Raw genomic sequence first — 26,799 nt, forward strand, 5'->3', positions numbered from 1 at the left:
ATCGCAGCACATCTGCAGAGTACAGTTTTGGTGACCGAGTCCCATGATCAGTGTTCCCTCTACGTTGTGTGCCGTGCGCAGCCATGCAGGCGTGCTCACATGGCACTGCCAGGCACACCTGCACGGCCATGCACGCCACGCAGCTTAGAGGGAATGCTGCCCATGATGTGGTCTCTGGTGGGTTTATTATGGGTCTTTGCTTGCCATTGTTTTCCCTTTTCTTCCTGTGATCTATCTGGGTTATTTCATAGTCACTGCCAGGACCCCAAAGCTACCTACTTCAGTGAAACATGTTCCAGTGTTTCTTATCCCTCTTAGTCCTTGAAAGCTCAGGAGCCTGTTCTCAAGTATGAACTGCAGCTCCTTTGTGATTCAGCTTCTGTTTTGAAAGCTGGGTGCAAAATCTCAAGCTTGAGCTATCCCAGAAACCCTCTTATTACAACAGATGCTGAATCTTGTTGGAAACTTGACCTTGCTAGAGGACAGCAAAGTCCATACATCTGCAGCTGCAGATCTTTGGACTGCTTGCAGCTCTGGAAGAGAAATAAGAGCGGTCTGCACTTGGCACCAAGCTGAGCTGTTCCTCCTGGAGAATCTCCCCCTGCTTTCTGCCACCTTCTTTGCTGCAAAACGGTCTTTTTTTTTTTAGTGTTTGGCCAAAGGCTGAATTAAATCTTCTGTTTTGTGGAGAGCCAAACCTGCCCGTTAAATCAAGTAACTGCCGATAGGTGAAAATAGTCCGTGCATTAGGCAGGGAGATGGGCATAGTTGCTGAGGCTGACCTCCCAGTAGCCCCACAAAGTCAAACAGCGGTGTTGTGTGCTGCAGTTTCTCAGCGGAAGAAAAATTCTCCGGGTAAATAGTTATAGCAGAGAGTTGCAAAACACCCCCTCACTGGCAGCGTTGCTGATAAACTCCTCCTGAAGCAGACCTCAAAGAAAGGCCAACGCTAGATAAACACAGATACATTTTCCTACCGGTCCCTAACCCCATTCAGCCTTTGTAAACACCTTCAGCTGTTGGTTAACTATTGCATGGCTCTGCAGAGCGTTTTCCAGCTGGATCCCATGTACATTATTGACCTAATAGATTCGTGCAATCATGATGCAAAAACAAAAATGAGCAGAATCCCAGTGGAGATTCGTTCTGAATGAGATCCTCTCCTCTCTCCCCACAGCTCCACATGAAGATCCACGCAGCATATGGATCCACTAAGGACATTTCCGTCTACAACTCCATTAATTTGCCCCCTACACATATATACATCGTTGGCCGACCAACCAAGAAGCTACAGAGTCAGTGTCAGGTAGGAGCGTGGTCTTATGAAGCCATTTTATTTTGTCCAGAGACAGCTCAAGTGCCTGCTACTGCTCTTCTTGGAGCTGAGAGGAACTTCAACAGTGATTTTAACCAAGAACAAGACCAGACTTCGTTTTTGTAGAAGAAGTTGCCTGAACCTCAGACCAAGACCCATCCATGTCCCCCACGAGGAATCTGATGATTTCCTTGCTTTATGTATTGCCATGTTGGAAACAGAGAAAATGCCACTTGCTGTTCAGTGGCCTTATGCTTTGTAGTGTGATATAATCAGAGACCCACTTCTGATTTCCCGTCTGTTTAAATGTCCTCCTCCTGTCGCTAGCTCCCTGCAGTTACCCAAGCTGAGCAAGTAAGAGTAGGGGTGGGGGGAGTTCTGGTTGTTCGTCAAGGTCGTGTACTTCTGTGCATTTGATGGCCTCGAGCATCAGCATTGCTGCTTCCCCAGTAGAAGTCAGCTGGCCCTCTGTGGTGTGGGAACTCCACAGAAACAGCCGTAGGGAGAAGAGAAAAAAAGCACAGCTGTCGGCAGCTTGGCCTGGAGGGCCTGGGTGGGAGCTGAATTGGCTGCGACTCCCTTTTCTTCACAAGCATCTCTGTTTCAAGTTGACCATGGCCCTTATCTGCTGGGTAATCCTGTTGCTTTTTTTGCAGTTCATTACGGAAGGGTACGCGGCCCACCTCGCCCAGCTGGAGTATAACCACCGCTCCCGGCCAGCCAAGAACACCACCCGGATGGCCCTGAGGAAAGGCAGCTTCGGTCTCCCTGGCCAGACAGAATTTCTGCGCAAGAGGAACCATCTGCTCCGCACCATCTCCTCGCAGCCCGTGGGGGCGAGCGGGGCCGGCCACCGGCCCGAGCGCACGCAGAGCCAGTCGGACAGTGACAAGGAGAGGGAGCGGGAGCGCAGCCAAAGAAGCATGAGCATTGCCACGGGGTGCTGGGGCCGGAGCGCGGTGATCAAACTGGAACCTGGCGTTTTGGGTCAGAAGTAGGGCCAGAGGGAAGCCAGCAGCAGTCGGCCATGGCTGCCAGAGGAGGAAACAAAAAGGAGGGACAAGGCCAGCGGTGTGGGCCAGAAGGGTAAATATGGTGCTACTCTCTAACAACATGGTGTTTGGGGAGGAAACAAGGATGTGTTTCCCACATGGAACATGCAGGCCTTAATGCGGGGCATGGGGTTTGTGGGGCGCCAGCCCGAGAAACCGTTTGACGCTAGGGATCTGAGGAGAAAAAGAAAACAGCCAGCCTCCAGGTCAAGACCTCGTGCTCTCCTGCCGCCTCCTTTTATCCAGGTTTAGCGACTGTATATATGTGCCTCCTCACTTTCGTAGCCATCGATCAGATATATGTGACTGAGTGCGATCCTCAGTGCCGTGGGGGGCGGCAGGGGGCAGGCCCAGCAGATCTTCTCACGGTGGTGGTCCCGTTATCTGCACTGAGAGACGCAGCTGACTTGCAGCACTCCCGTTTTGTAAGCATACCGCTGCCAAGGCACAGGCACGCGAGCAAGGGGCTTCTGCCGCGTTGGACGGAGCGGTCAAGTGCTTTACGCGTATCGAGAGCTTAGAATTTATCCCTTTTCTATTGAGGAGCACATGCCTCGGCAAACCATTAGCGGCACGTCTCAGCCTGTTGGGTGGACCAGTCTGTCAGCACGTTCGTGCTCAACAAAGTGGGGTCCTTGGTTTTCATTCTCTCTCTTTTTTTTTTTTTTAAAGACTCATTTTGGAAGCTGATGTAATTTATCACTGACCTATTGCAAAGAATACAAGCTATTTTATCTTAGCTGTTAAAAACCTCAGCCACTTAAATTACTGTATATTAAATCCTCCAGATATTACTGCTGTATATGATTTTAAAAAATGAACCACTATCTATTCACAAGGGACTGCAAAGGTGCGGCAGCTAGATTGCACTGCAGTTCTTGTCATCGCAATGCAGGGTCCAAATCTTTCAACCCACCCCACCCCTGAGAGCTTTCTTTTTTCCAGGTTCTCCCCAAGTCCAGCAGCAGCTTTTCTGGGAATTCAACTCGCTTCTTCTAATGGTAGTTATTCAACTGTAAAACCTCATTGTTTTTGCACTGATAATTTTTAGAATGGAGACCTGTTACCATCTCATGTAGCTACACCTAGCTGTTTGTAGTGCATGACAATTAAGTATAGCTAAGCCAGGGTGTATGTATACCTAGAATTTTTTGTGCAGAAGTTTTTCAGCAGTAAGGAGACTGGAAGGAAGTGTGCCAGCAGAGTCGTACAAGCAAAGGAAAAGGCCATATCTTAATTTTCCCAGCTCTGCAGTTGGCGAGTGTGCTGAGCTAACGCCGCCCTAAACTCCCATCTTGGTGTGTCTCGTGCTGAGTACAAGGCAAGGGCTGGGAGTGCTGCAGAGGTGGCAGTTGCAGGCTGCAGGGCAGCGCGTTGCGTTGCTTCCCAGCACCCTCTAGCGACCGCCGCAGAAAAGGAGCCAGAAGGTACAGAACAAGGGAGCGTCATTTAACAGCCTAGCACGGAGTGTCCTGAAAGCCCTGCCTCTCCTTGGTCAGACAGCCATGATCCTGGATTTCCAGCCTTGGCGAAGGACGCTGGCTCCTTCGTGCACACACCAGCCAAGGAACAGGAAAACCCTTCTGAGGAATCTGGGGTTCCCACGTAGAGGTCACCATGGGCTGATTTCACGTGAAGATTTTATATTAGTTCCGGGTTTGTTGGCTAAGTGCCCACCCCGCTTCCCTCGGCCACAGTGCTCTGTGTTTGTATCGCTTTCTACTTACGAGAACCTTACCGAGAACAAGATTTTTTTAGACTGGCTGCTTCACTTTCTTAACTCTTTCAATCCTATGTGCATCACTCCTGCACCGAGACGCACAGCACTGTGAACGCTGCTCTGCTTACTGGCTCGGAGCCCGGTCGGCAAACACAACCCATGCAAACATCCCAAATCGATCCCATGACTTCTGAGACCTCAAGTTTCAGGACTGATTTAGAGTCCGTGCGGTGGTGGAGTAAGAGCAGCTCTTCACTACTGAGAACATCCATGTAGAGGGAGCTTTGAAAAAAAAGAAAAGCCACCACAAACACAGTGCATCTTTCTCACATGTAGGTAGCCTGACTAGTCTGAAGCCACTCATGTTTGATAAGTACTGTGCTACAGAACATACCTACTGATTTTTACTACTGAAAAACTGACTTCCCTTTCTCGTGACTCAGCCTAGCTACCTTGGATGTACATCCGAAGCTACTGGATTTTAAAAAATTAAAAATCATCATAGCTTTTTGCTAGCTGAACATTGACCTCTGCTGTAAAAGCCAGCCGCAGCCCCTCCTGTGAAGCACCCAAAGCAGGGTCACAGAACATTTGCAAATTTGGATATGGCCTTTACGAAGTTGTAATCTTCCTCTGAAAGCAGAGTCCACAAACTGAGGCATGACACGTACATTTTTCAGAATGCAGGTGAGATTTTTCTGGTGTGTAGATAGTGTAAAACAGAGGCTAATGTAAATGCTACAAAGTGGGTATATACAAAGTGAAAGTTATTTATTTTATGTAGAGAAAACACAGTGTCTGGAGGGAAGAGAACCTTCAGGGTTTATTAATATTTAAAAAAAAATGTAGCTTTTTTGTTTCAGGCATTATGTACAAAGCAATTATTTTATGGACCAAGTTTAATGTAACTGTCAATGAATGCAGAAGTGCAATATTCCGATCACCTCTTCATCGCTCCATAATTGAAACAAATCGGGAAGACTGACAATCATAGCACCTCTGTTCTGACCCTTTTATTAAGCTTCTTGAATTTTCCACCCCTCCTTTCTTGGTTTCCACTGTATGGATCCATATGGAGAAGCAATCATAGAGCAGAATCTTTGTTCATCACTGCAATAATATCAGCTGATGTGGGTATGTATGACCAGGAAATACGCCACTAAGGGTTTTTTCCACCTGTTCAGCTTCATGTGGAACGCTAATGCACTATCTTCACAAACATCCCCATCTTGCATTTCGATAGCTGAAGCAAAGATCAACATTATTACGACTCTGACAACAATAGCAATAGTTTACCTTTGTGTTTCAAAACTGTTAGTTCTGAAATGTTTTGGAGAGTGGTGCATGTGAAACAATGCCTTTCCAAAGGCCCAAAAGAGGATCCATGCAGATACAGTTGCGAAAACATAAATGTATTTCCCGTTCTTATCAAAGGGATGCTGTCAGGTGAAAGACCGTCTTTGCCATTAGTACCAGTAACTTTAGGTTCAAGCTTCAAGAAATTATTTGGAAGCGTATTGCCCGCTTCGCTCATTATGCATTTGTCAGCTCAGCCAATGGGGAAAAAAATACTAGTTTTAATAAAGAGCACTTCCTAGTTCTCACTCACTAGCACAACACTGCGATACTTGTACTGCAGGCACTGCACAGGATTATTGGGCTGGGGTTTTTTTTTTGTTAAATGGCTTCCGCTGGAACTGAGCTTTCAAGGAAACGTTTCTGTGTATTTTAGGCTTTATAAAAAGCAGCTTTTTTATATCATCTGATTGGAATTGGATTGGAATTGTTTTTTGCTTTTACCTGACACCGTCCCTTTAAAACAACCCCAAACTTTTCACTTCGGTTTCTTCCTTTCTTCTTTTGCTAACTCCCAAGTTTAAAAAAGGCAGAGTTTTAATACCAAAAATGTTTAGTGTTAGAAGCCGCGTGAGAGGCGAACCAGTAACTAACCAAAGGGTTACTAGCAAGCTCCTGCTCCTCCCACAAGAAACCTGCACTTAGGTTATAGCCCCTGCTCTTCAGGTATCTTCACCTTTGCTGCATTTTCCTATTAGTTCTAGAAGCCTTACATTTCTCCTCCCTCTGGATGTCGCTATCCTTGACTGTCGATTTTCTATTCAACAACGTTCGTTACATTTTATTTATAAATACTCGTTTTAGGAAAACAGATTGGGGAAGGGGGACTCTTTCTTGCTGGCTCGATCTGCAAGAGGGACAGATACCTGCATACCGCCAGGGAACCGGTTAGACCCCAGTCTACTTCATCCTGGTTTTCATTCTGTGTATTCTGTCGTGTGTGATGATACTGTTAAGATCTTAACTTGCTCGTATGTGACGGCCCACACCTACCGTACCACTTCCTTCTCCTCCTTGCTGTTAGCGCATTGTTCTAATGCCTGGGTGTGCTTTGTGTACAGTATCATTGTACGTTACACAGATTAAAGAAATGGGAAGGCGACTTTCTGTGTCTGCTTCTTTTGGTGGATTTGCGAGCTTGGGAGGCCAAAAAATGAGCCCGTTGAATGCGAGTGTCCAACTGGCGCTGGACAGGAGATGACCGCAGGGGCTGGAAAGGCGAGATGCAGCCACCCTGGCCATAGCTCCTCTCCTGCCGTTCTGGGTGCAGAGTGGGGGCAATGATGGGAGATGGTAATTGGGCTGGTGGGGAGGGGAACAGGGGAAGGCATGTGGTCCAAAAGCACCTGGGTCCACGATTCTGCAGCACTCTGAGTACCTTGAGATCCCGTCAAGGGGGATGTGCAATATAAGCACTGTTAGGTGTGCAGACACGACTCAGAAGATTTCAAGTAGGAATCCATCGTGTTAGGAGCATTCTGCCCTGCCGTAGGCTTCCCCGAGTTTTTTTTGCAAAGGAATTGCTCTAGTATTTTTCTGTAGTCACAATCTGAGTGAAAACTAAGATCTGCCACTTTAAGAGGGCCCTGGAGTCTTGTGCCAGCTGCCCCAAGTCTAAAAAGACAGAACCACTGCCCCAGGCTGTACCCTCTGGACAGGCTGCTGGTAAATTCGGTAGGGGAAATCTGCTGCCTGCAAAGCCTCCAAGAGCCAAAACCCGGCTGATTTGGGGATGGTGGCTTGCTCTGTCGTACAGCCTGCTTGCTCAGGGTTGCTATCTTATGCTAAACTGCCCAAAAGGCCGGAGAGCCCTTCCCTTTCCCTCTCCCTCCCCCGTGTGTGCACAGCACCTGGCCAGGCTCCTGTAGCTACCAGACATGTCCAGGCTCAGGTCTCCCTTTCCTCCAGGCTCCTGTCAATCTCCAGAGAAGGTATGGCAGATTTAGCTCCTTATAAAAGGTAACTAATCTCCAAAGGCTAGTCCCAGCTACTACGGCAAGGCCTGCATTAGAGGGAAAGGGAAGCTGCACTGACAGGAGACTACTGGCAGGCGTGGAATAAACCCCTCTCTACTCCAGCACCTTCAGGAAGCTGGTGGTTTATGTAACTGCAGCCTGGAGACCCTCTTGCCCACCCAAATCAATGCAGCAGGACAAAGGTGCTTTTCACCAGTTTATTTTTAGGTTTCAGATTCACCAATATTAAGCGGGGGAAAAAACCTCCTGGAAAACAGGGTGCTTCCATGTGACTCAGTTCTCTCCTGAGACCCTGGTACTCCCCAACCACAAAGACGTGGTGTGGTGCTCCCTCAGGAGACGCACAACCCAGGTAAGTGCCCTGTAGCAAAAGGGCATCCTGTTGGTGCAGGGACACGGGTAAGGCTTGACCTGGCCCTCTGCAGTACATCCCCATCAATGCATGGTATGAGCAGCATCAAGCCCTGAGGGCAGGCAACCAGTGCGAAGTCACAGCCTGAGTCTGTCCCATGTCAGGTGCTACTGACTGCCCCCAGCCAGTGGGAGCTGGCACCTGACAGGACCTGGGCTTGACTGCACCCTGGAGCTCAGTGCAACTGGGTCCCTGTGTTTCCTGGAGAACCTCAAAGCACTGGGCAGATGCTAAGCCAGGGATGAGCAGGCATGCAGAAGTTCTAGTCGGCAGGGAGAGCCCTCGATCTGAGCTGTTCTGCCAGCTGGGTGCTTGCCATAGACTTGGCGTATGGCTCGCCGTCACAAGAGTTGCTTTTAAAGGCAACACAGTGGTAATCATTGGGTTGGCCTATCCTCTCCTTGACAGACCTTAGCAGTGCTGAACTCCTGGGAGAAATGATTGCTGCTGCACCAGTGCTTGCTGCTTAAACCACCAAGCACCGGTGGACAGCCAGGACGGAGGGCAGAGAAGCTGTGGCTGAATGAGGAGCAGAGTCGCTCCTTTCCCCAGACACTTGACTTACACAGAATGGGAAACATGAATGTCCATAGGGTGAATGTCCCAACAGGTCACCAGGTGCACAATAACAGTCAGTGCAGGGCAAAAGGGAACTAACTAACTACCTGCTTTGGCAGACAAGGGCCTTGGGAAGTGTGAAAAGAAAACACCTCTATTGTCGTGGTTGCAATTCAGGCAGTTACTGAAGCATCCCTGTCCTCATCTGGAAGACCAGGCCGTCTCCGCGGGTGGCTTGCTGCAAAGGAACAGACAAATAGGTGCTTACAGGCCAGATGCCCAGAGAATCAGGCCAAGGATTTCCCTCCACCCCCAAAGAGCTTGGAAAACTGCCAACACCAGTGGCTCAAAAATCACAGAAAAGCTGGGCTGGAGAGGACCTCAGTCCAACGCCCTCTCAACCACCTTTCTAAATCATCCCAGACCAACATTTCTGATACTGCGCTTACGTTTCCAGCGATGGAGATTCTGCAGTGTCTCTTGGTAAGCTGGCCCCAGCCTTGACCACCCTCCGCATGAGCAAGCGCTTCCTAATATACAACTTAAATCTCCCTGGGTGCGCTTTCAGCCCATCACTTGTCGCTTGTGGACACAACAGCTGATCGCCCGCCTCTTGATAACCACCTCTTGCGTCTAAAGATTTACCAACCCCCTTCAGTCTTTGCTTCTCCAAGCTAAATAACCCCAAATCTAACCCTTCCTTTCCCTTCATGTTTTCCAGGACTCTGGTCATTTGTGCTGCTCTCCTCTAGACACTTTCCAATTAATCCATGTCTGTCTTGAAGTATGGTGCCCAAAACTGGATGCAGTACTGCAGGTGAGGCCTTACCAGTGCTGAACTGACTGGAAAAATCCCCTCTCAAGCAAATCAAGGGATACTTCTTACACCTGTTATTACACCCAAAGATGCTATTAGACTTTTTCAGCAATACTTCACTGACTCCAGTGCAGCTTGTGGTCCATCAAAACCCCCACATCCTTTTTCTCTTGACTCAGCAGCTCAGCCAGTCCTTCCCTCTGTGTATGTATGTACTTGGCTGTTCTGTCCTCAATACAGCACTTGTCCTTACTGAATTTCATCCAATGTTTCTGATCATTTTTTTAATTTCTCAAGGCCATTTTGAAGCCTAAGCATATCCTCCAGAGTGTCTTCTGCTCCCCGCAACTTTGGTGTCAACAGCAAGCAGATCAAGCATAGGCTCATTTCCATCCTCCAAGCCACTAGTGAAGGTAGTGAACAGCACCAGACCTGTGGAAAACCCCCACTTAATCCCTCCCAGTTAGATGTAGAACCACTGACCACTGGTCGTGACAACTCAACCAGTCTGGCATGCACTTTACAGTTGTTCATCCAGATTGTAACTTCTTAGTTTACTTAGGAGGACATCAAGGAACACAGCATGAAAAGCCTTACTGAACCTGAGGCCTGGCATCTCCACTGTTCTTCCCCATCCACAAAGCCCATCTCCGTGTGACACCAAGATGGGCGAGCACAACTCACTCTTGACTCCATGCTCCTCCTGCCCTTCCTAGATAGACACTGATTGTCCCAGTTTGGAGATGGAGGAGGGAAACCAAGGGAGGTTACCAGCTGCCTAAGGCTAACAGAGCCATCTTGGTCCTGCGTTCAAGCCTCTAGACAGCCTCTCAGTGGGAACCTGAAAGGCTTTGCAATGAAGAGATGACCTACCTTGTTAATCTCTTTGTGCCTTTCTTTGGTGACTATTTCTTCTAGGACTTCTCCATCTCCTTTAATAAGCCTGGAACAAAAGCACATCAATGCGGCCGGTGGAGCCAACCAGCCGGTTTGCGCTGCCCGTAAGCAACACATTGCTTTGTTTCCCCAGCAGCAGAAGGTGGCGGAGGGCTGTTTCTGCCTGAGGAGTGACTGGGCTTTTCACTGCCTTTCCCCCGCACCCAGCCTCTCCTTGGGAGGTACTGTTTCACATCAGAAGAGGTCCAACAAGCTGGACTTGTTGATGGAGATGCCGGAGGTACCTTCTGTGTTGGCGACGGCCTGTTCTCAAACGGCGTCGAGAGGCTCTGCCAGCACAGACAGGCCGCAGCCTGGCATCCTGTATACTCTCTAGGGATGCGGCAAGCTTGGCACCAGGAAGGAGGCACAGAGCGGGCTGGGGCTGGGGCCAGATGCAGCTCTAACAGTCTGGCATAGGCTTGGAGCATCACAGCAGCTTCTACTTTCTACGCTGGGAGCAACTCCAGGCCCCGTGGTACAACACCAGGACCCATGTTGTGGCCAATCTTAGCAGGATTAAAACGCACAGCTCTGCTCATCAGTTCCTTGGGCATGACCCCCCCACCTGGCAACTCCATGAGCTAAGCTCCGTCAGACCTGACCTTCCTCAGCCTTACATGATGCTAGCAAGATGCTAATCAAGCCAATCGCATCAGCAGGCCACAGAGAAGCTGTGCTCCAAGGGGAAGGGATCTCGCATCTGCCAGTTCCACGACCAGCGGCGCTGCCACGCAGACAACCGGCGCTAGCGTGGTTCTGTGCCAGCTTGAAGTTAATGGGTGCTGACAGCCTCCGCTGCAAGGAAGGAACCTGCAACTCTCAGGCCAGTCCCTCCCCACTACGGCTGCTGGGCACCCAGAAACTGGAGATGCGCTTGGCCATGCAGAGAACCAGGAGAGGGGGCAACAAGTTTAGTAGCAGAAGCCATGGAGCAAAGCAGGCTTTGGTCCCAGGAGATGTGCTCACGCAAACCCCTCCCCTGAGCCCTGCAGCTACCTTCTATTTTTAAGCCTGGCCTTGTCACACCCAGTTTTCTTTAGCTTGATGGTTCCTGCTTGCTCGAAGAGGCAGCTTCACAAAAACTGGGTCATTTTTGCTTCCCGGCTGTGGTGTTTTCTTTGGCTCCTGGGCTGCAGCCGCCTGGAGCAGAGGGGCAATCTGCCTCCTCCCCCAGCTTTCTCAGTGGCCCAAGTCTGCGTTTTAGATGTGACGGGCAAGGAAGTGCCCCCAGGGAGCAACAACAAAGAAGGCAGCGAGGCCAGGGATTTCTGGCCAGGTTTGCTGGCTCAGACTTGTGTTTAGCTCAGGAAACAGAACCACTCCCTGGCAGAGAAGGGAACGTGCCCTCAGCCTTGGGTAACGAGGCATGAGCCAGATCTACCTGCAATGACTGCAGCTCTGGGGTCCGGGTTCTGCACCTCTCAGGGTCTCCCAAGGCTCGGTCCTACAAGGCTCCCTGTGCTCTCTGTGGGAGCATGGAGTGCTCAAGGGTACGTGGAAAGTGCCTCGCCTAACAGACCCGGCCCATCTCCAAACAGCAAGCCCCTTTCCTCTCCCCCTGGCGTTGCACTTAGCCTCCGCATCTCTCCTCCTCAAGCAGAGAGGAACACAACTTACACGGGATTTCTGGCCCCGTATGCTTTAGGCCTTGAGCTGCTTTAGGCCTTGAGCCGGGTTCAGTTTCTACCGTGGCAGCAGGGCTGGATGTGACACTGTGGGGACGGCCCAGGAGCTCGCTGCAGAGAGCAACTGCCCCTGGAAGCAGGTGGCGAGGGACTGGGAGACTCCCCTGTCACTAACACTGCGGCTCTGACCACACCTGTGTAGGCTCCTACCTTGTTGCAGGAAACTCTTAAGGAGCTAATGCTGACCCCCTCGGCCACCTCATCCTTTACTAAACAACCAGATAGTTAAATGCTCATCTCAGTGGAACAAAGGTGGATGGATCACTTCTCATCCGCTGTTAGAACCACTGCTCTGATCCTGCCACGTGTCTGTGAACCAGCTCCATGTGCTCCATCAGAGCCTTGTGGATTTGCACTGCCTGCGAGAGCCAGCCTCCCCCACTGCTCCCAGACCCCCTCCTTCCTCGGCTGCTGTTTCCCTGGGACTGTACCTTGTTCTCCCTGTTTCGGGATCCACGACCTTCCTTATGACGCTTTGCCTTGCGTCCCACTCTTCTTTTGTCATGGGCTTCATAGCCTGGATTCGGGATTTTTGCTCGTCTGTCAAAACTGGAATGCAAACCTCAGTGAGAGCATTGAAGAGGAACCTGCGCTCACAGGGCCCTTTCCGCTGGAGGAAGTCAGGGCTGGGGGCCTTACAGGGGTGCTGCTTTGTACAGCATGCTGCCCATTGCATGGAGGACAAGTCTCATTCCCAAGAGCTGGCCACCCCAAAGAGGTTACAAGCAAACTATTCAAGCTTGCCCATGCCCCCGGCAGGGGGAGAGCCCTGTCTCCATAAGGAAACTGCAGTCGGCCCAAGGTTACAATAGGTAAGCTTCTCATGAGCACTTGGCATTAGCACACCTCTGCTCCCAGTGATACAACACCGCTGTGTTTTCCAAAGAAGTCAGGATATCTGAACTGAATTGAAGCCAGGCAGTTCTGGGACCCTCCAGATGAGCGATTCTGTAACACAGGCCTCATCTGATTTGGTGCTTAACAGACTCCAGCAGTACTTGGATTTCCAATCAAAGGTCTGGGGTAAAACTGCTTAACCAGTTTTACGACCCTAAATGCCACTGACTGGCAGTGAAACCCAGGGTCTGAAGGCTCAGATCCTCAAAAGGTATCCAGACACCTAACTCCCCCGGAAATCAGAGAGGAGGAGGGTGGGGTCCAGCAGACAAAGGCACTGCCTCATAGGAGAAGGTCCCTGCTTTTCTGTCTCTATCAAATCTCTGAGGTGCTTTCAAAATGTTGCTTTTGATCATGGATTTCCTGCACTCCTAATTCACCCAGGAGATACAGGAGTGGGAGGACTGTGGGATCTGCACCTTAAATCAATGCCAGGTCCTGTACAAAGGATCAAGCCTCAGTCTGCAGTGAACAGACAAATGCAGTCCACCTGGTGTTACCGACTTCCTTTGAGTGGAAAAACGTATACTGGGAACTACTGTCTTAACTGCCGACTCCAGAAGCTTGGTCAGTGTCTCGTGTGCAGGTACGTCTTCTCATTCTGAATTTTTAGGAAGATTACCAAGAAACCACTGATTTTGGGCCCCAGTGTTTGTTCCCCAGGGAGGCATCAAGCTTGGGCGGGAAAGAGAGCAAAAGGCTTATCAGCTTTTATTGCTACAAGGATCCACTTAATTAAAGTGTGGGAGAGACGAATGGCTTCTCCCTGACTGCATCACTTCTCTGCTCACTGACAGAGCAGCTGGAAACGCAACTATTACCTGGACCAGATTCCACCAGAGAGTCCTTCTGCCACTGCTCCAGGGAAGGGCCAGGTGCCCCTTCTGCCTTGGCTTTCTCCTCCTTAGCCCTCTCCTTGCATTTCTTTTTCAGCTTCTTCTTCTCTTTTTTTTTCTTCCTCTTCTTGTCCTTCTGCTTTGTTCGCTTCTTCTTGCTATGCCGCCTCTTTTTCGATTTGGGTTCGCTGTCGCTTGACTCGTCTGAAGAGGAGCTGGAGGAAGAGGTCCCGGAGGATGAAGATGCTGTCTCGGAGGAGGAGGTATTCGCTGCCCTTTTCTTCTTATCCTTGTTCCTCTTCTTTCTTTCTGCAACACAGCGAGAAGGGGGTTGTAGAGAGAGCTCCCACCAAACCTGCTGGGGAGACTGTCATGCTCTCATTCCGTGCTACCCTGCTGTGCAGTTTGGGGTTTGCTCCTCTTTAGAAGCCTGAACAGCAAACCCACCGCGAAATCCCATGGTGCTAATACATTAATGAGATTACGCCAGGGTGGAGGGCAATAGGGAGAGCACAAAGATGACAGATCAGCACACCTAGTATCTTTGGGCTCTAGAGATCAGAAGATGACAGCAATGGGTGTGGAGCATGAGCCAAGGTGACTGTGGGAAGGCGCCTGTTACTAACCGAGCTACAAGGAAGTGGTGAGTGTCCCTACCTCGGCCCTCATTGTCCATCTGCCCCAGGGCTGCTCAGAGCCAGGTGAAAAGCCAGCACTCAATGGTAGCCATTGTGCCCACCTGCTCTTACCTTCCTTAGTGGAAGCAGAGCTGGATCTGCGGCGGTGAGACCCAGAGGCCCTTTTCCTCGTGGGGGAGGGGCTGCTTCTGCGGGAATCCTTGCTGCTCTTTCGTCCCTTCTTTTCCTTCTTCCTCTCCTGCCGGCTTCGCGAGTCACTCCGGCTCCGGGACCGTTTCCTGGACTGGCTGTGAGCCATTGCGCCGGGAGTCCTGCTTTAAAGCATTTATTTTGCTGTTGCTAGTGGTGTTAATACAGGACAGCAAAACCAGACTGATCAGGTCCCCTGACAGCTGGGGAGACTCTCCAGAGGCATCCCCAACCCAGCAGCTCTCTGCCCACTCTAGCTGGAACTACATGACCCATGCTGCTTAAACCCCAGTTTGTACTCATCTCCAAATAACTGGCAAGGATAGGTTCACTGAGGTACATCAGACTTGCCCTACTTCTTTTGTCCTGCAGTTTTAGGGACTGTTTATGTGGATGTGTTAGGCCAGTGGCTAAAGTCAGGGTTTGCTAAGCAAGCCCTTCCCTGGAGGTCCGTAAAATAGATCTAAATAGCGCAGCACTGAGAGCTGGGGGCAGATGTGAATCTAGCGGAGGACCTTACCACTATCTCTCCACTACGCCGTTCATGAGACAACTCTCCTTTGCTGTCCAAACGGCCCTCCCTGCTTTGGGTTGGCAGGAGATGTCCTCGTCCGCCTCGGTGCCCTCCTCCTTTTAGCTGTTGGAAGTCATTCCTGTGAGAGAGAGAGCAGCGGCGTTAGAATTACCACTGCAGAATCCACCATTTCTTTTCATCCTTACTCGCACGATGCAAGGGTCAGAGGTTCTGTTCCCGAACCCGTGCCCTCATCTAACCCTCTGCACCATGTGAAGGACTGATGCACGTTCCTTAGCAGTGACTGGACCTCACCGTGCGACTGAAATTGTCACTAACAACCATCAGCAAGGAGCGTTTCCATTCGGAGCTGAATGGAGAAGAGTCAATTACCTCATGATTTAAAATGCTGATTAGAGCCACCAGCCAGGAAGGCTTTTTAATGCCCCAGCTTGCTTCCCAGAAGCGAACCAGCACCTTGTTCCTTCAGCTCAACACCCCGGCAATGGGCCTTGGGGCCCAAGCAATCTGTGATTAGGTACAAGCTCACCGAGTTGTACTTTTTAAAGAGATGGCAGCATCAGTGTAATTGGTACAGGGAGGCGTTTTCTCTTTGCCAACAGTTCCCAGCTATTCCATTAATTAGCTGCCTCTCTTCCGTCTACAAGCACAAAAGTCCAAGAGTTCATTGCAAATGAATCAGAAGTTCAGACTGATTTCCAAAGGAAAGTTTCCGCGTGGCGCGGTGCCGGAAGTCCTGCGTGAAGGACGCATGGAGAAGTTCAGCTCCGTCCCGTAACAGGCAACGGCAGGCAGCAATTCTGCACACACACACGAGACCCAGAGGCCTTTTCCCTGGGTCCCAACACAAGCTCTGCTCCTGCAATCTCGGCTACGCAGCCAGGTCCTGCAGCCAGTTTCACAAGGGTTGCAGGAATAAAGCCCGCGCATCCCTCTGCTTGCTGCAGCTTCTCTCCGTTATCGGTATCTGCGACATTGGGCAGGGAAGAGGCTCATGGGGTGGAGTGGCCCAGTCCAGAAGGCATCGTGGCCACCGCGCGACGCAGGAGACGGGGCAAACGGGACCTGGGGAATGACCCTGTCTGCGGTGGCACCAATGACCACCAAATCCCAGGGGAGCTTGGGCCTCTCACAGGCAACGAGTGCACGAGGTGTCCCAGCCTTCCAGACCGGCTCCCCGTCTCCGAGAAAAGCCCGTCAGCATCCCCCAGGCAGGAGGCGAAGCGATGCCGTCCCTTGGCTGGTGAAACGGGCTCTTCCAGGACAGCGTCGGGACGGTCCAAGAGGCGTGCGCGAGGCCGGGACGGGCTGATGTCTGGCGCCTTCCCCCGTCTGAGCGCTGGGGCCGGTCCAAACCCTCCCGGACCTCCTGGCCTGCCTGGCGGCTGCGGCCTCCTCTCACCGCCTGGAAATCCGGATCCGGGAGCAGGACCCAGCTGCCCTCCCCTGCCTGCACCACGGGGGAGAGGGCTTGGCACGCGGCCCCTTTAAGACCGCCGCCCCCCGGGGCCCTTTAAATCCCTCGCTCTGCCCCACCCCCGCCAGTTGAGGCCCGCCCCGCCGCAATGCGCATGCGCACTGGCGTCTCGCCCCTTTCTAGCCCCCCCCGGAGACCCTCCGCCGCCGCCCCCGCACGGCCCGGCGCGGCCGCAGGTAAGGGGCTCACCCGAGCGAGGCCGGACTCCCCCACCCCGTGCCCGGGGCCGAGCGCCGCGCCGGGCTGCGCCCCGCCACTGGTCCGGGGCTCTCCCTACCCACTTCCGGTCCCGGGGTGTGGCGCTGGAAGGGTCCGGCCGGAAGCGCGGGCCCAGGCACATTGGTTCCGACCCCTTTATAGGCCCCCGGTGGAGCCAGGCCGGGGCTGCCACGTGCCCCGGGAGCTGCCAGGGGGGAAGGGGCTGGGGTCAGAGGTGGGGGCTTGCCCTGCCCCTGCCTCCTCCCAGGTCTCCAGCCCCTACAACCCTGCCTGGGCCTGCCCTGGCTCTGGTGTGGGGCACGGAGCCTACCTGGCCGTGGGGGCTGTGGCACTAAGAGGCCGAGGCAGCTGCTTTCTCTACGCCGAGTTGCAGATGGCGCCGGCTGGGTTCATGGCTCCGCTTCGCCGGCGTCCTGGCATTGGGGCCAATCCCGCTGAACAGGGGGCCAAGTACGACGGCCTCCTCCTCCGTCCCCGACTCAAAGGCGTTTCCTTGCCTGCTGCGCCCCCCTGGGGTGCCAGCGGCAGGCTGCCCAGGTGTCGGTATCCTCGCTGCCTCCCTCCAGGCGATGCCTCCTGCTCTGTTACCGCTGCCCCGGGGGCCTCACAGCCTGTTGGAAGGTTGTGTGGGGCCCGTCCCAGCCCGAAGATGTGATCATCGCCAAGGCTGACAGCTCGGCCAAAGCTGGATTTCTGTTCCTCCTCCAGAGGACACGAAGGTGACTTGCAAGCACTGAGGAATTTAGCTCGAGACCTGCCAGTTCGAGAACACAGCTCGGTATTATCCCAGCTTTACAAAGCTGAGTTACAGGAGTTGTAGTGAAGGGCAAAGTGAGGAGCAGAACCCGCCTTAGCTGCCAGCCTGCAAGGAGGAGCAGGGGGCCAGAGAGCTTATTCTCCCATACCCCCGGGCCCTGCCTTTTTAATTAGCTATTTGCAGTCTGAATTTTGCATACCCAGGCAGCAGCAGACAGACTGGCAGGTTTCTCTTTCATTAACTTAATTTTCTTGGGGTAATTCAAATGCAAATAAGCGCGAACATTTCCGGCTGAAGAAAATTAAGAGTCCGTGACTGGTTTTCTCAATACAGAAAACGGCGAGAAATAAAAATCCTTTCTGTTCCGAGTGTGAGGTTCAGTGTACAGACCTAATGGCGTTTTCCCTTTCCAAAATGCCAATTTAATGAGTTTTGCAAATGAAAAAGCTCATCAGTGCTGCACGCTAATGAGACAGCAAGCCCAAAATGCTTCAGATCTGCTGGGAAAGTTTAAAATTAACGCTTTTCACATAAACTATGACAGTGATGCTTCATCATCATTACTTATGCAAATGAGAGCGATCATACAGGGTACCATGGGAGCCAAAGTAAATGAAGCGAAGAAGCCCATAATAATGACAATGGCGTATTTGTGTATTTGGGACAGAGTTCGTTTTCTGTGGAGTCAAGTGAGACAACCGAAGGCACAGGGATTTGGCATCTTGAATATCAGCTTTTGGCATATGTGATCTGCGGCTTGGAATTAATGTCCTGAACTGATGGGTCCAGAGCCAGCAGGGACATGCGATCATCTGTCTCTGCGCTATTTGCAGTGGGTCCCCAGTGCCAAATTCAGGAATTCAGACGGCTGCAGTGCCCAAGTCAGCACTACCGCATTTGCTCTTCTCTTGGTGACATTTATAGCAGTGCTCAGCTCAGAGGGACATCCCTATGCCCCATGGAAGGTGTCACTTCTGCCTGGGCTCGTCTTCCACTAGAGAGCTGTGAGCAGCACCTAACCCTTTTGCCTTTGCAGCTGGTTCCTGCTCGTTTGGAAACAGCAGTATCTCTGAAGGGGGCTGCTCAGTACTAGCTAGGGGAGATGCGAAGCAGCAACGAGTGAAACACTTGCACTTGTAGAGCAACACTGGGGTCTGTGTTTGGCTTTTAAGTCTCAGCCTTTTGGGGCAGCTTGAACAAGCCTGAAGTACTCAGTGGAGGACGACTTGAGTGTACATACACACAGGCGGCTCTGAGATGTCCGTACTGGGTAACTGGGCTAACCATTGCCAAGGGCCAACTACTGCACTTGTGCTGGTAAAGTCTGACTCTCTGTTCTGTGCTGGGGTGGTTGCTGTGGTTAGATTGGGCAGGAGCTCGCTTCACCTGGTGCAGTCTGGCCAGTTCAGTCCTTGTCCTCTGCTACAATACAGAGCATAAATCCACTGTCTCAGGCTCGTCCCCTTCTGGGCTTCTTGTAAACCCGTCTCCAAACCCCTCGGCTTTCACCAGCTGCGGTTTCTTGTTGCACATAGGACAGAGCTGGTTGCGGATGGCAGACGATCTCATCCACACAATGAGGTTCCAGCGCTCCCCAGAGGTGATGGGGAGTGCCCCGTGCATCTGCCCTCCCCGGTGAAGCAAGCCATGAGATACCACGTGTTCGATCTCAATGTACCTTGGCACTGGGCTTGGAGCCTGGGAAACAAGGGAGGCAGAAACCAGGTTAGAAAAATACTCTCCTGCTGCTGACTCTCCTTTCATGGCCCACCCCCCCCTCCCTTCACCCCAAAGCACTTTGTTAGGCTGTAGGCAGGGAACGCTTAACCACTATTGCAATGGAGCTGCCTCTGGACTGACAGCTGCGAGCTGTTAAACCAGTGTGACTCAACCTTTTTAGACTGGAGACAACTCTGGGAAAATGCCAGCTCTTAGTTTTTACCTTTTTACCTACAGAAAAGGAATAGATCGGCTATCCTGCTGCAAAGAACTTGGAAAGACCACAGCTTTAGATTTCTGTTTGAAATCTCTGGTTTACCTTGTGAATAACAGTTGCAAACCTAACAGTGCTGCCATTGTGTGGCACCCACAACACCCTTGAAGAGGTCCCAAGGCACCACAGGGTGCCCCAGCACCCTGGTTGAGCATCACCATGTTAAACCGTTTAGTGCGGTTGCTTGGGGGTAAGGTCAGGTAGTGAACAGTGGCTAGAGGGAACTCAGGCATGCAGTGTCACAGCACTACGGCCAGCACATGGGGGTCTTGGCTGAAAGACTTAGTAGCCACAAGTGGCTCTGGCTTTAGTTTTGCATCTTGTCTGAAGGTAACTAATTCCTCCTTTCAGTCTTTTTGGAGAGTTTTCTCCACCTCCTCAAAATGAGTTGAAATGGGGATGAAGGAAGGGTTTTGCTCTCATTTCGGACATGACAGTTAGCTGGATCATCTCTGCGTGACAGTAGTTAGCTTAGCTTGCTGTGATTAGTTTCCTGCTGTGAGGATTTCAGATGAGCATCCTTCTGCACTGAGTGCAGAATGGAACGGTTGTGACTGAGTCCAGTCGCAGGCAAACTGGTATCAGGCAACAAGCTCACTAAATGTTTGCCCCTCCAAAATCACAGCTCCCTACTCACTCTCTCCTCTGATTAGAAACCTAAAATCAGCCCAATGAAAATTCTCCGGTTTGATCTGTGAGCGCCAAACCTCTTAATAGCTCCCCTTTTAGCTCTCTTGTTCAGCAAGTTCCTGAAACAAAGCTAATGGCCAGATGCTGCTCTGCTGAGCAAGAAAGAGCTGCTCTGAAAGAGATGTTTGGTACCTGCTGGAAATCTCCAAAATACAAGTTGCCCTCAGTGAATTCCTTTCCCAGGGACACATTTAAAGTGACTTCGGCGTTGTCATAGTGGCAGCTCAAGTCCAGATCTTGGTGTACTGCATACTTGACAACAAAGGCTTTGTGGCTGTCCAGGGAATCTCCTCCCAGGTCTGGGTACAGCAGTGCTGTGATAGGCTGCAGGTATTTCTCACGCAGAGGTGTAATGAAAGCTTCATCCAGGCCCAGCTCATTTAATAAGACCTGTACCAGAGAGAGCATATGGGAACAGGGAGACAGTGGTGTGAGTCCTTCCGTTAGTTCCTCAGCAGTGCTGTGGAGCCTCCCAGTGCAGAGTTTTCTTCCCTGCCAATCTCCCTGCTGATTGGGAAGAGCTACAGACTGCATTCAGGTCGGGAAGCAGATGCGGGGTAGGTTTGACACTGGCATGGGTAGGATGATATACAGCCAGCTTTTATTTGCATGTTGGCCTGTCCATATTGGTTATTTAGCTCTTCCAGAGGCCCTCTTTTGTGGCCAGGATTCCAGAAGGCTGCCAATCCAGCCCTTCAGCAGCACAAATTTAACATGTAAACTGCCAAGGCCCTGAAATACCAAGTCCTGTGTGTATGGAGCGCTTCTAGAATCTCAGGGAGCTCAGAGCAGGCATGCCAGGAAGGGTGCATCTAGCATGGGGCGTCATTCTGCTTTCCAAAAGCTCTGTGGAGAGTGGCGAGTGTGCCAGGGTACGGGAGCTTCCTGTGGCTGTGCAGAAAGGCAAGAGGATGTGGGATTTGGACCAGAAACGGCCCTGAGCAGATGGCTAAGAAAGATGAGCTCTACCATGAAGCAGCTAGAGTGGAGCCATACAGTAGTACTAGCAAAGCCTGTCTCCTGAGGGGCAGACTCTGCCTGGACTGTGTGTGTCCCGAGTTGGTTTGCAACCTGCATGGCTGGTAGGTATTTTGAGCCCGATGTTACGAGATTCTGGCTGGACTTCTCTTTTTGCAAGAAGCATACTGCGCTTGCAGCTACAAGACAGGCAGTAGCCTCTACACTCAGTAACAGGTCAGGTTCTAATGCAGTTTTACTAGCCAGGCTAAGCCAGTCTACACAGGCTGGAGGGGAATGGACTGGGAAGCTTCCAAGGACACTGGGCTGATAAGGATCACTTCTAAGGGTCCTAAGAGTACATACCCCATAGTTATTCATCGTGTTTGGCCTGCCTTTGGGCATGTCGGACTGCTCAAAGTTCTCCAGCTCTTCAATGAAGACTCGGCAGAAGTTCTTGGAGAACACAGGAAGTCGATAGATCCTCTTATCTGGCCAAGAGAAAGCAGGAATCTCTTAGTAAGTACAATCACAGCGCAGGATGGGTGGAACAGATGCAGAACATTCTGGCTGTAAAACTTGCCCAGCTGGACACTACTACAGTCCTACAACAGCTTCCCCAGGCTGCTTTGGTTATTTAAATAGTTATCATTGCTGCAACAGTGGAGCACGTTTATAGTTACTACTGGACATTGGAGGGCTTTGCTTCCAGGTTTTCCAGTCTAGTGGCTACAAGGTTTTGAAAGAGGCGGTGGTGAGGAAGCATTAGCTGAGGTGGTCAATAAAAGCAACCCTCTACTTTGAGACTGACAGTGTGATGATTAGTTTTCACTGTATATCCTGTCAACTTCTCCTTTACACAAAGGTCCTTCTGAGCATCTGGAGAGAAGCAGAAAAATCTTGAGCTTGGTACCGGGCAATAAAGACATATCTGTTCATATGGGAGCCATACTGGCTAAAGGGAGATGGTCTGAACTGGCAATTTTAGGGAAAAGGGGTTAAAAAATCCAGTCCCTCAAACAGATGCAAAGGCCACAGGGTGACCCTGCAGCATAGCCAAAATGCATCATCTTAGCCCAGTGGTAGTCACCAGGGGGATGGCACTGATGTCTGGCTACTGCCTCCCTAGAGACCCTGAGGATAAAGAGAACAACATCCTAGTGGCCTCCGGCCAGCTCTCTAACTACAATAGCAAGGAAGTAGTTTGAAAGCAGTGCTCTTTCCTGCTGCTGAGGCTCTGGCATGTGGACTGTCTGTGTCACTGATGAGTGACTTGGCTTTACCTGAGAAGGTCTCAAGGAGGCACAGGAGGCCTTGCAGATCTGCAGCCTGCGACGTGCAATACTTCACAGTTTCCAAGAACTCGGGGGCCAGGAACGAGTCCTTGTGTTCATGGGGAGAAGCCAAAAAACAAAATGAACGTCCACAGCTTCCTTAATGTGTTCAGAGAAGGGGCCTTGGCCTAAGCACGTTACCAGCTGCAGGTGTCTAGGGCCCGAAGCTAGACATGTTCTCGAAAGGCTGAAAGCACAGAGAGCTGTAACGTGCAGCTGTGCCCTTGGCACCTGCCCACTCACGACTTAGCAGATCAGTGCAAACTGTCATTTTGACTAGATTCAACATCTTGGCTTGGTTCAGGCTTTCAGCGTGACACAGTGACAGGGCTGAGCTTCAAATGTTTAGCGACTCGCTCCTAAATTAATCTTTCTACTAGCCCCTCTTCAGGTGCTATGCTCGATCTGCCTGATAACGCTGTTTCCAGTGGCCATGTGAGAACAGGGCCTGAGTGTGCTCTCAGCGTTGTCTGCATTACCTCCAACTTGACTAAAGTTCCTTTAGAATCAAGGAGGAGTAAAAGGGCAACTGTGGCCGGTCTCATCGGCTTTGGTAGAGATTTGCAAATGTACTCAGGGTGGGAAAGACAGTTTGTTTTCACATGAGTGTGTCCAAGGACATATAAAGGCACAGAAAAGGCTTTGCCCATCTGCAAGGTAAATGCTTATGTAGCTAGTAGAGTGCAACTGCAGTATATATATATATTACCTGGAGGACATACACTTCTGGATGCTTTGCTTTGTACTGCTGTGAAATGATGGCTTTCCTTTCTATGGAGTCGCGACCTAATTGCTTCCTTCGCTGCATTTCTTTCTCAATCTAGGAAGAGATGACAGATTGTCTTTGTAAGAAAGCAAACGCTGATTGTAATAAGAAAACTCGGCTCACCAAGTCAAAGCAGCTGGTATCCAGGCATCATCTCTGGGTGTGTCCCTCTTTGAGTGAAGCATGTATTTCTGTGCCTTTTGTGAGTCACTAAAAGGATGGATAATAGGTTGGAAAAGTACAAAGGGCAAGGAGAGGTTTGAGTCAGCCTCTCATTATGGTTCAAGGGCAAATTCTAAAGCAACTCTGTGGAAGAAAACAGGAACTGCAGATGCCCTGGCCCTTGGAAAAGGAAACTAAATTGCCTAAGAAAGTAGTTTCCCTATGCGAGTTCTGACAAGTCTGGCCTAAGTCATAGAATCATAGAAAGTTAGTGGTGGAAGGGACCTCAGGAGGTCACATCTAGTCCAGCCCGCTGCTCAAAGCAGAACCAGCCCCAACTAGATCATTCCAGCCAAAACTCTGTCTAGCCAGGTTTTGAAAACCTCCAAGGATGGAGCTTCCACTACTTCTCTGGGTAACCTGTTCCAGTGCTTTACTACCCTCCTAGGGAGAAAATTCTTCCTAATATCCAACCTAAACTTCCCTTGCTGCAACTGGAGACTGTTGCTCCTTGTCCTGTCACCTGCCACCACTAAGAACAGTCTAGATCCATCCTCTTGAACCCTGCTTCAGGTAGTTGGAGACTTCTATCAAGTCCCCTCTCAGTCTCCTCTTCTCCATACTAAATAAGCCCAGTTCTCTCAGTCATGCCCCTACCTCACTTTTGTCACCCTCCACTGGACTCTCTCCAATTTGTCCACATTCTTTCTACAGTGGGGGACTCAAAACTGAACACAGGACTCCAGATGTCCTCACCAGTGCTGAACAGGGGGAATAATCACCTCCCTTGACCTGCTAGCAACACACCTACCAATGCAGCCCAGTACAGTTAGCCTTCGTGGCAACAAGGGCACACCGCTGGCTCATATTCAGCTTATTGTCGACTGTCTCCCCCAGGTCCTTTTCTGCAGAGCCACTGCCGCCAGTCAACCCTAAACCTGTGCATGGGATTCTCCTGTCTTAAGTGCAGGACTTTCACTTGATCTTGTTGAACCTCATGAGAGTCCTTCTGGCCCAATCCTCCAATTTGTCTAGGTCCTGGCTAAGAGGTGGTGGACGGGTCATTTTCAGCCTGGAAGGACGTGGGCAGTGGGGTTCCGCAGGGCTCCGTCCTCGGGCCCGTGCTGTTCAACATCTGCATCAGCGACTTGGACGAGGGGGTAAAAAGCACCTGCTCAAATCTGCTGATGACCCTAAGATGTGGGGGGACGTGGGCACACTGGAAGGATGCAACAGGCTACAATCAGACCTAGACAGGTTACAAGGGTGGGCGGATGAGAACAGGATGGGATTCAACACTGACAAGTGCAAAGTGATGCACCTGGGGAGGAACAACTGGCACCATACCTACAGGTTGGGGAACTCCCTTCTTGTCAGTGCAGAGGCAGAAAATTAGCATGGATCGGCAGTGCGGGGAAGCGGTCAGGAAGGCCAACCGCACCTTGTCCTGCATCCACAGATGCATCACGAACAGGTCCAGGAAGGTGATCCTCCCCTCTGTGCGGCACTGGTCAGGCCGCAGCTGGAGTACTGGGCACCACACTTCAAGAGGGATGTGGACAGCATGGAGAGGGTCCAGAGGAGGCCACTCGCATGGTCAGGGGGCAGCAGGGCAGGCCCTACGAGGAGAGGCGACGGGACCTGAACCTGATCAGCCTCCACAAGAGAAGGCTGAGGGGGATCTAGTGGCCTGTTACAAACTAGTCAGAGGGGACCAGCAGGCATCGGGGAAGTCCCTGTTCCCCCGAGCACTGCCAGGAGTGACCAGGAATAACGGTCACAAGCTGGTAGATGGGAAGAGTGTAGGACCCTTTGGAGTGAAGTGCTGCAATCTAAGTGCGCCCCCCCCACCTTTTATAAATATGTTGTACAAAAGGAGGACTAAAAATGTCAGAGAAGTTAGGGCAGTGTGATTGGAAACCGAGGAGGGGAGCGAGAAGCCCAGTATAGTGGACTGAGAGTCAGGGTTAACTTCTTGGCTTTGTGAGTGAGCATGTGTGAGAATATCCAGCCCTGTGTTCAGTTTTTACCTTTGGTCTCAAGCTAGGACACAATTTGTATCAGAAAGATGGGCTGGGTGTTAGGGGAGGGAAGTAACCAGCAACGTGTGTCAAGTCCATCTGTCACGTCGCCTCTCCCTGGCTCTCAGGAGATGACTCTGCCTTCAGGGTTCACGCGAGCTGTGTCCCCAGACGCTTTAGCTTTACCTGCCTGTATACGAATAGACGCGGAAAAGTTCCCTGGAAGCCGAGTGGATTTGTTTTGGAGGAAGCTGCCTGGATCAGGTCTCCCTCTGCTCGCGCTTACCCGAACGCCCCCTTTCACGCACAACCGGTAAAGCGTAAAGACTCAAGACCCCACGTCTAGGGAAGCCGCAGACGTGACACCGTACGGGTGACACGGCGTTTACCTCGCTCAGCACCGCTTTAAAATCTTCATCGCTCCTGCAGCCGCGGCTCCTCAGTGCCTGCAAGTCAGAGGAGAGGTTGGCGCTGGACGGTGACGGCCTGGATGTCTAGCGACCCTGCGGTCGTAGCCGGGCGGGTCCAGCTCGAGGGAGAATCCCGGGAAGCGAGCCACGAAGGGCCGAGCGCCGGGGCCGCTTTCAACCGCGCCTGCTTCTGCCGCCGCCTCCCGGGGCGTCTCCCAAGCGGGGTCTCGTTGGGGCTGAAGTTGGCTCCTCGTCACCCGGGTAGAGGGGGCGAGTGGGGGGTTGGGGGCCGCCCGTGCTGACCCCCAGGGGCCTGGCAGGGAGCCCTTCCCGGTGCACGGCGCTGTACAACCCCCGCCCCCCCCCATTGGCTCTGCCCGGTTACCGGCCCGTAGTCCTGGCGCAGCTGCGGCCCGTCGCGGTAGCGCACGTGCAGGCCGTAGCGGGGCAGGAAGACGTTGTCGGTGTAGAAGCAGGCGCAGGCCCAGTAGCCCCGCGCCGCCATGGCGGGCCGGAACCTGCCTCCGCGACCGCGTTCCCGTCCGGACCCGAAAGGGCACCGGACCGCGGCGCGGGCTGGCGGGCGGGTCCGGCAGCGAAAGAGCTCCGCCCGCCCCTGCTTCCGGCGGGGCTAAGGGAGCGTCGGCAAATTCCCCCCCGCAGAAGGAGACGAAGAGAAGCCAGGGAGGCTTTCCCTCCTGCTGCCTGTCTCCTCTTCCCCGTGCCCTCCCCGCTCCAGGAGCCGCCCTGGGTCCGCCCTGGCCCAGCACAAGAGCCCTGGGGCACTGCGTTCCTGCCCCAGGCTCTGGGGTGCGCTGGCACCTGGGGGCACCTGGCCCCATCGCCCCACATCACCAGGCCAGCATGGCAGCGCCTCGCTGCCGCAGCCCACGACAGACCTGCCCCCGGGCTCTGGAGCAGCTCTGCGGCACGCAGAACAGCGCGGGGTCTCGAGTGCGAATCCTCGTCCCCGCCCCGAGTGCCAGAGCTGGAGCTGCTCCTGCCGCCCTCGCGGCGAGGAGCCGGCCGTCGAGGTTTCTCCCGCTCCTGGCACCAGCCTTCGCCCCCGCGCCCGTCTGGTCCGTGCA

The 26,799-nt window shown here is 52.1% G+C and overlaps 3 protein-coding genes across 13 annotated transcripts in view; 1 reads left to right on the forward strand and 2 right to left on the reverse strand.

Moving 5' to 3' along the window:
* PITPNM2 (phosphatidylinositol transfer protein membrane associated 2) overlaps positions 1–8,409 on the forward strand; it is a 177,862-nt gene extending 169,453 nt beyond the window's left edge. For all 9 annotated transcript variants that reach the window (XM_090063322.1, XM_090063329.1, XM_090063326.1 and 6 more), the window contains 2 exons: positions 1,178–1,306; positions 1,972–8,409. In XM_090063322.1, coding sequence (XP_089919448.1) covers positions 1,178–1,306; positions 1,972–2,313 — 471 coding nt within the window. In that variant the 3' untranslated portion in view covers positions 2,314–8,409. The remainder of the gene's footprint in view (positions 1–1,177; positions 1,307–1,971) is intronic.
* ARL6IP4 (ARF like GTPase 6 interacting protein 4) lies at positions 7,603–15,043 on the reverse strand. The gene is made up of 6 exons (XM_090063336.1): positions 14,911–15,043; positions 14,313–14,512; positions 13,549–13,872; positions 12,262–12,379; positions 10,080–10,149; positions 7,603–8,627 (listed from the first exon to the last, which is right to left on the reverse strand). Exons 2-6 carry the CDS (start codon positions 14,497–14,499, stop codon positions 8,571–8,573), a joined length of 756 nt encoding a protein of 251 aa, XP_089919462.1. The 5' UTR covers positions 14,500–14,512; positions 14,911–15,043; the 3' UTR covers positions 7,603–8,570.
* Positions 14,911–26,353, reverse strand: OGFOD2 (2-oxoglutarate and iron dependent oxygenase domain containing 2). Of its 3 annotated transcripts, XM_090063333.1 has the most exons (8): positions 26,097–26,353; positions 25,691–25,747; positions 23,062–23,172; positions 22,302–22,401; positions 21,385–21,509; positions 20,194–20,451; positions 16,932–19,076; positions 14,911–15,043 (listed from the first exon to the last, which is right to left on the reverse strand). In XM_090063333.1, the coding sequence occupies exons 1-7, from the start codon at positions 26,214–26,216 to the stop codon at positions 18,801–18,803; spliced, it is 1,047 nt and encodes a 348-aa protein (XP_089919459.1). In that variant the 5' UTR covers positions 26,217–26,353; the 3' UTR covers positions 14,911–15,043; positions 16,932–18,800. The 3 variants fall into 3 exon arrangements, with proteins under 3 accessions (XP_089919459.1, XP_089919461.1, XP_089919460.1); XM_090063335.1 differs by lacking the exons at positions 25,691–25,747; positions 26,097–26,353 and adding an exon at positions 25,311–25,676; XM_090063334.1 differs by lacking the exons at positions 25,691–25,747; positions 26,097–26,353 and adding an exon at positions 23,242–25,676.
* Between the last annotated feature and the right edge of the window lie 446 nt (positions 26,354–26,799).

Source organism: Crocodylus siamensis, chromosome 9, assembly GCF_052110815.1.
Source record: "Crocodylus siamensis isolate JL-2025a chromosome 9, ASM5211081v1, whole genome shotgun sequence".
Taxonomy (NCBI): Eukaryota; Metazoa; Chordata; order Crocodylia; family Crocodylidae; genus Crocodylus; species Crocodylus siamensis.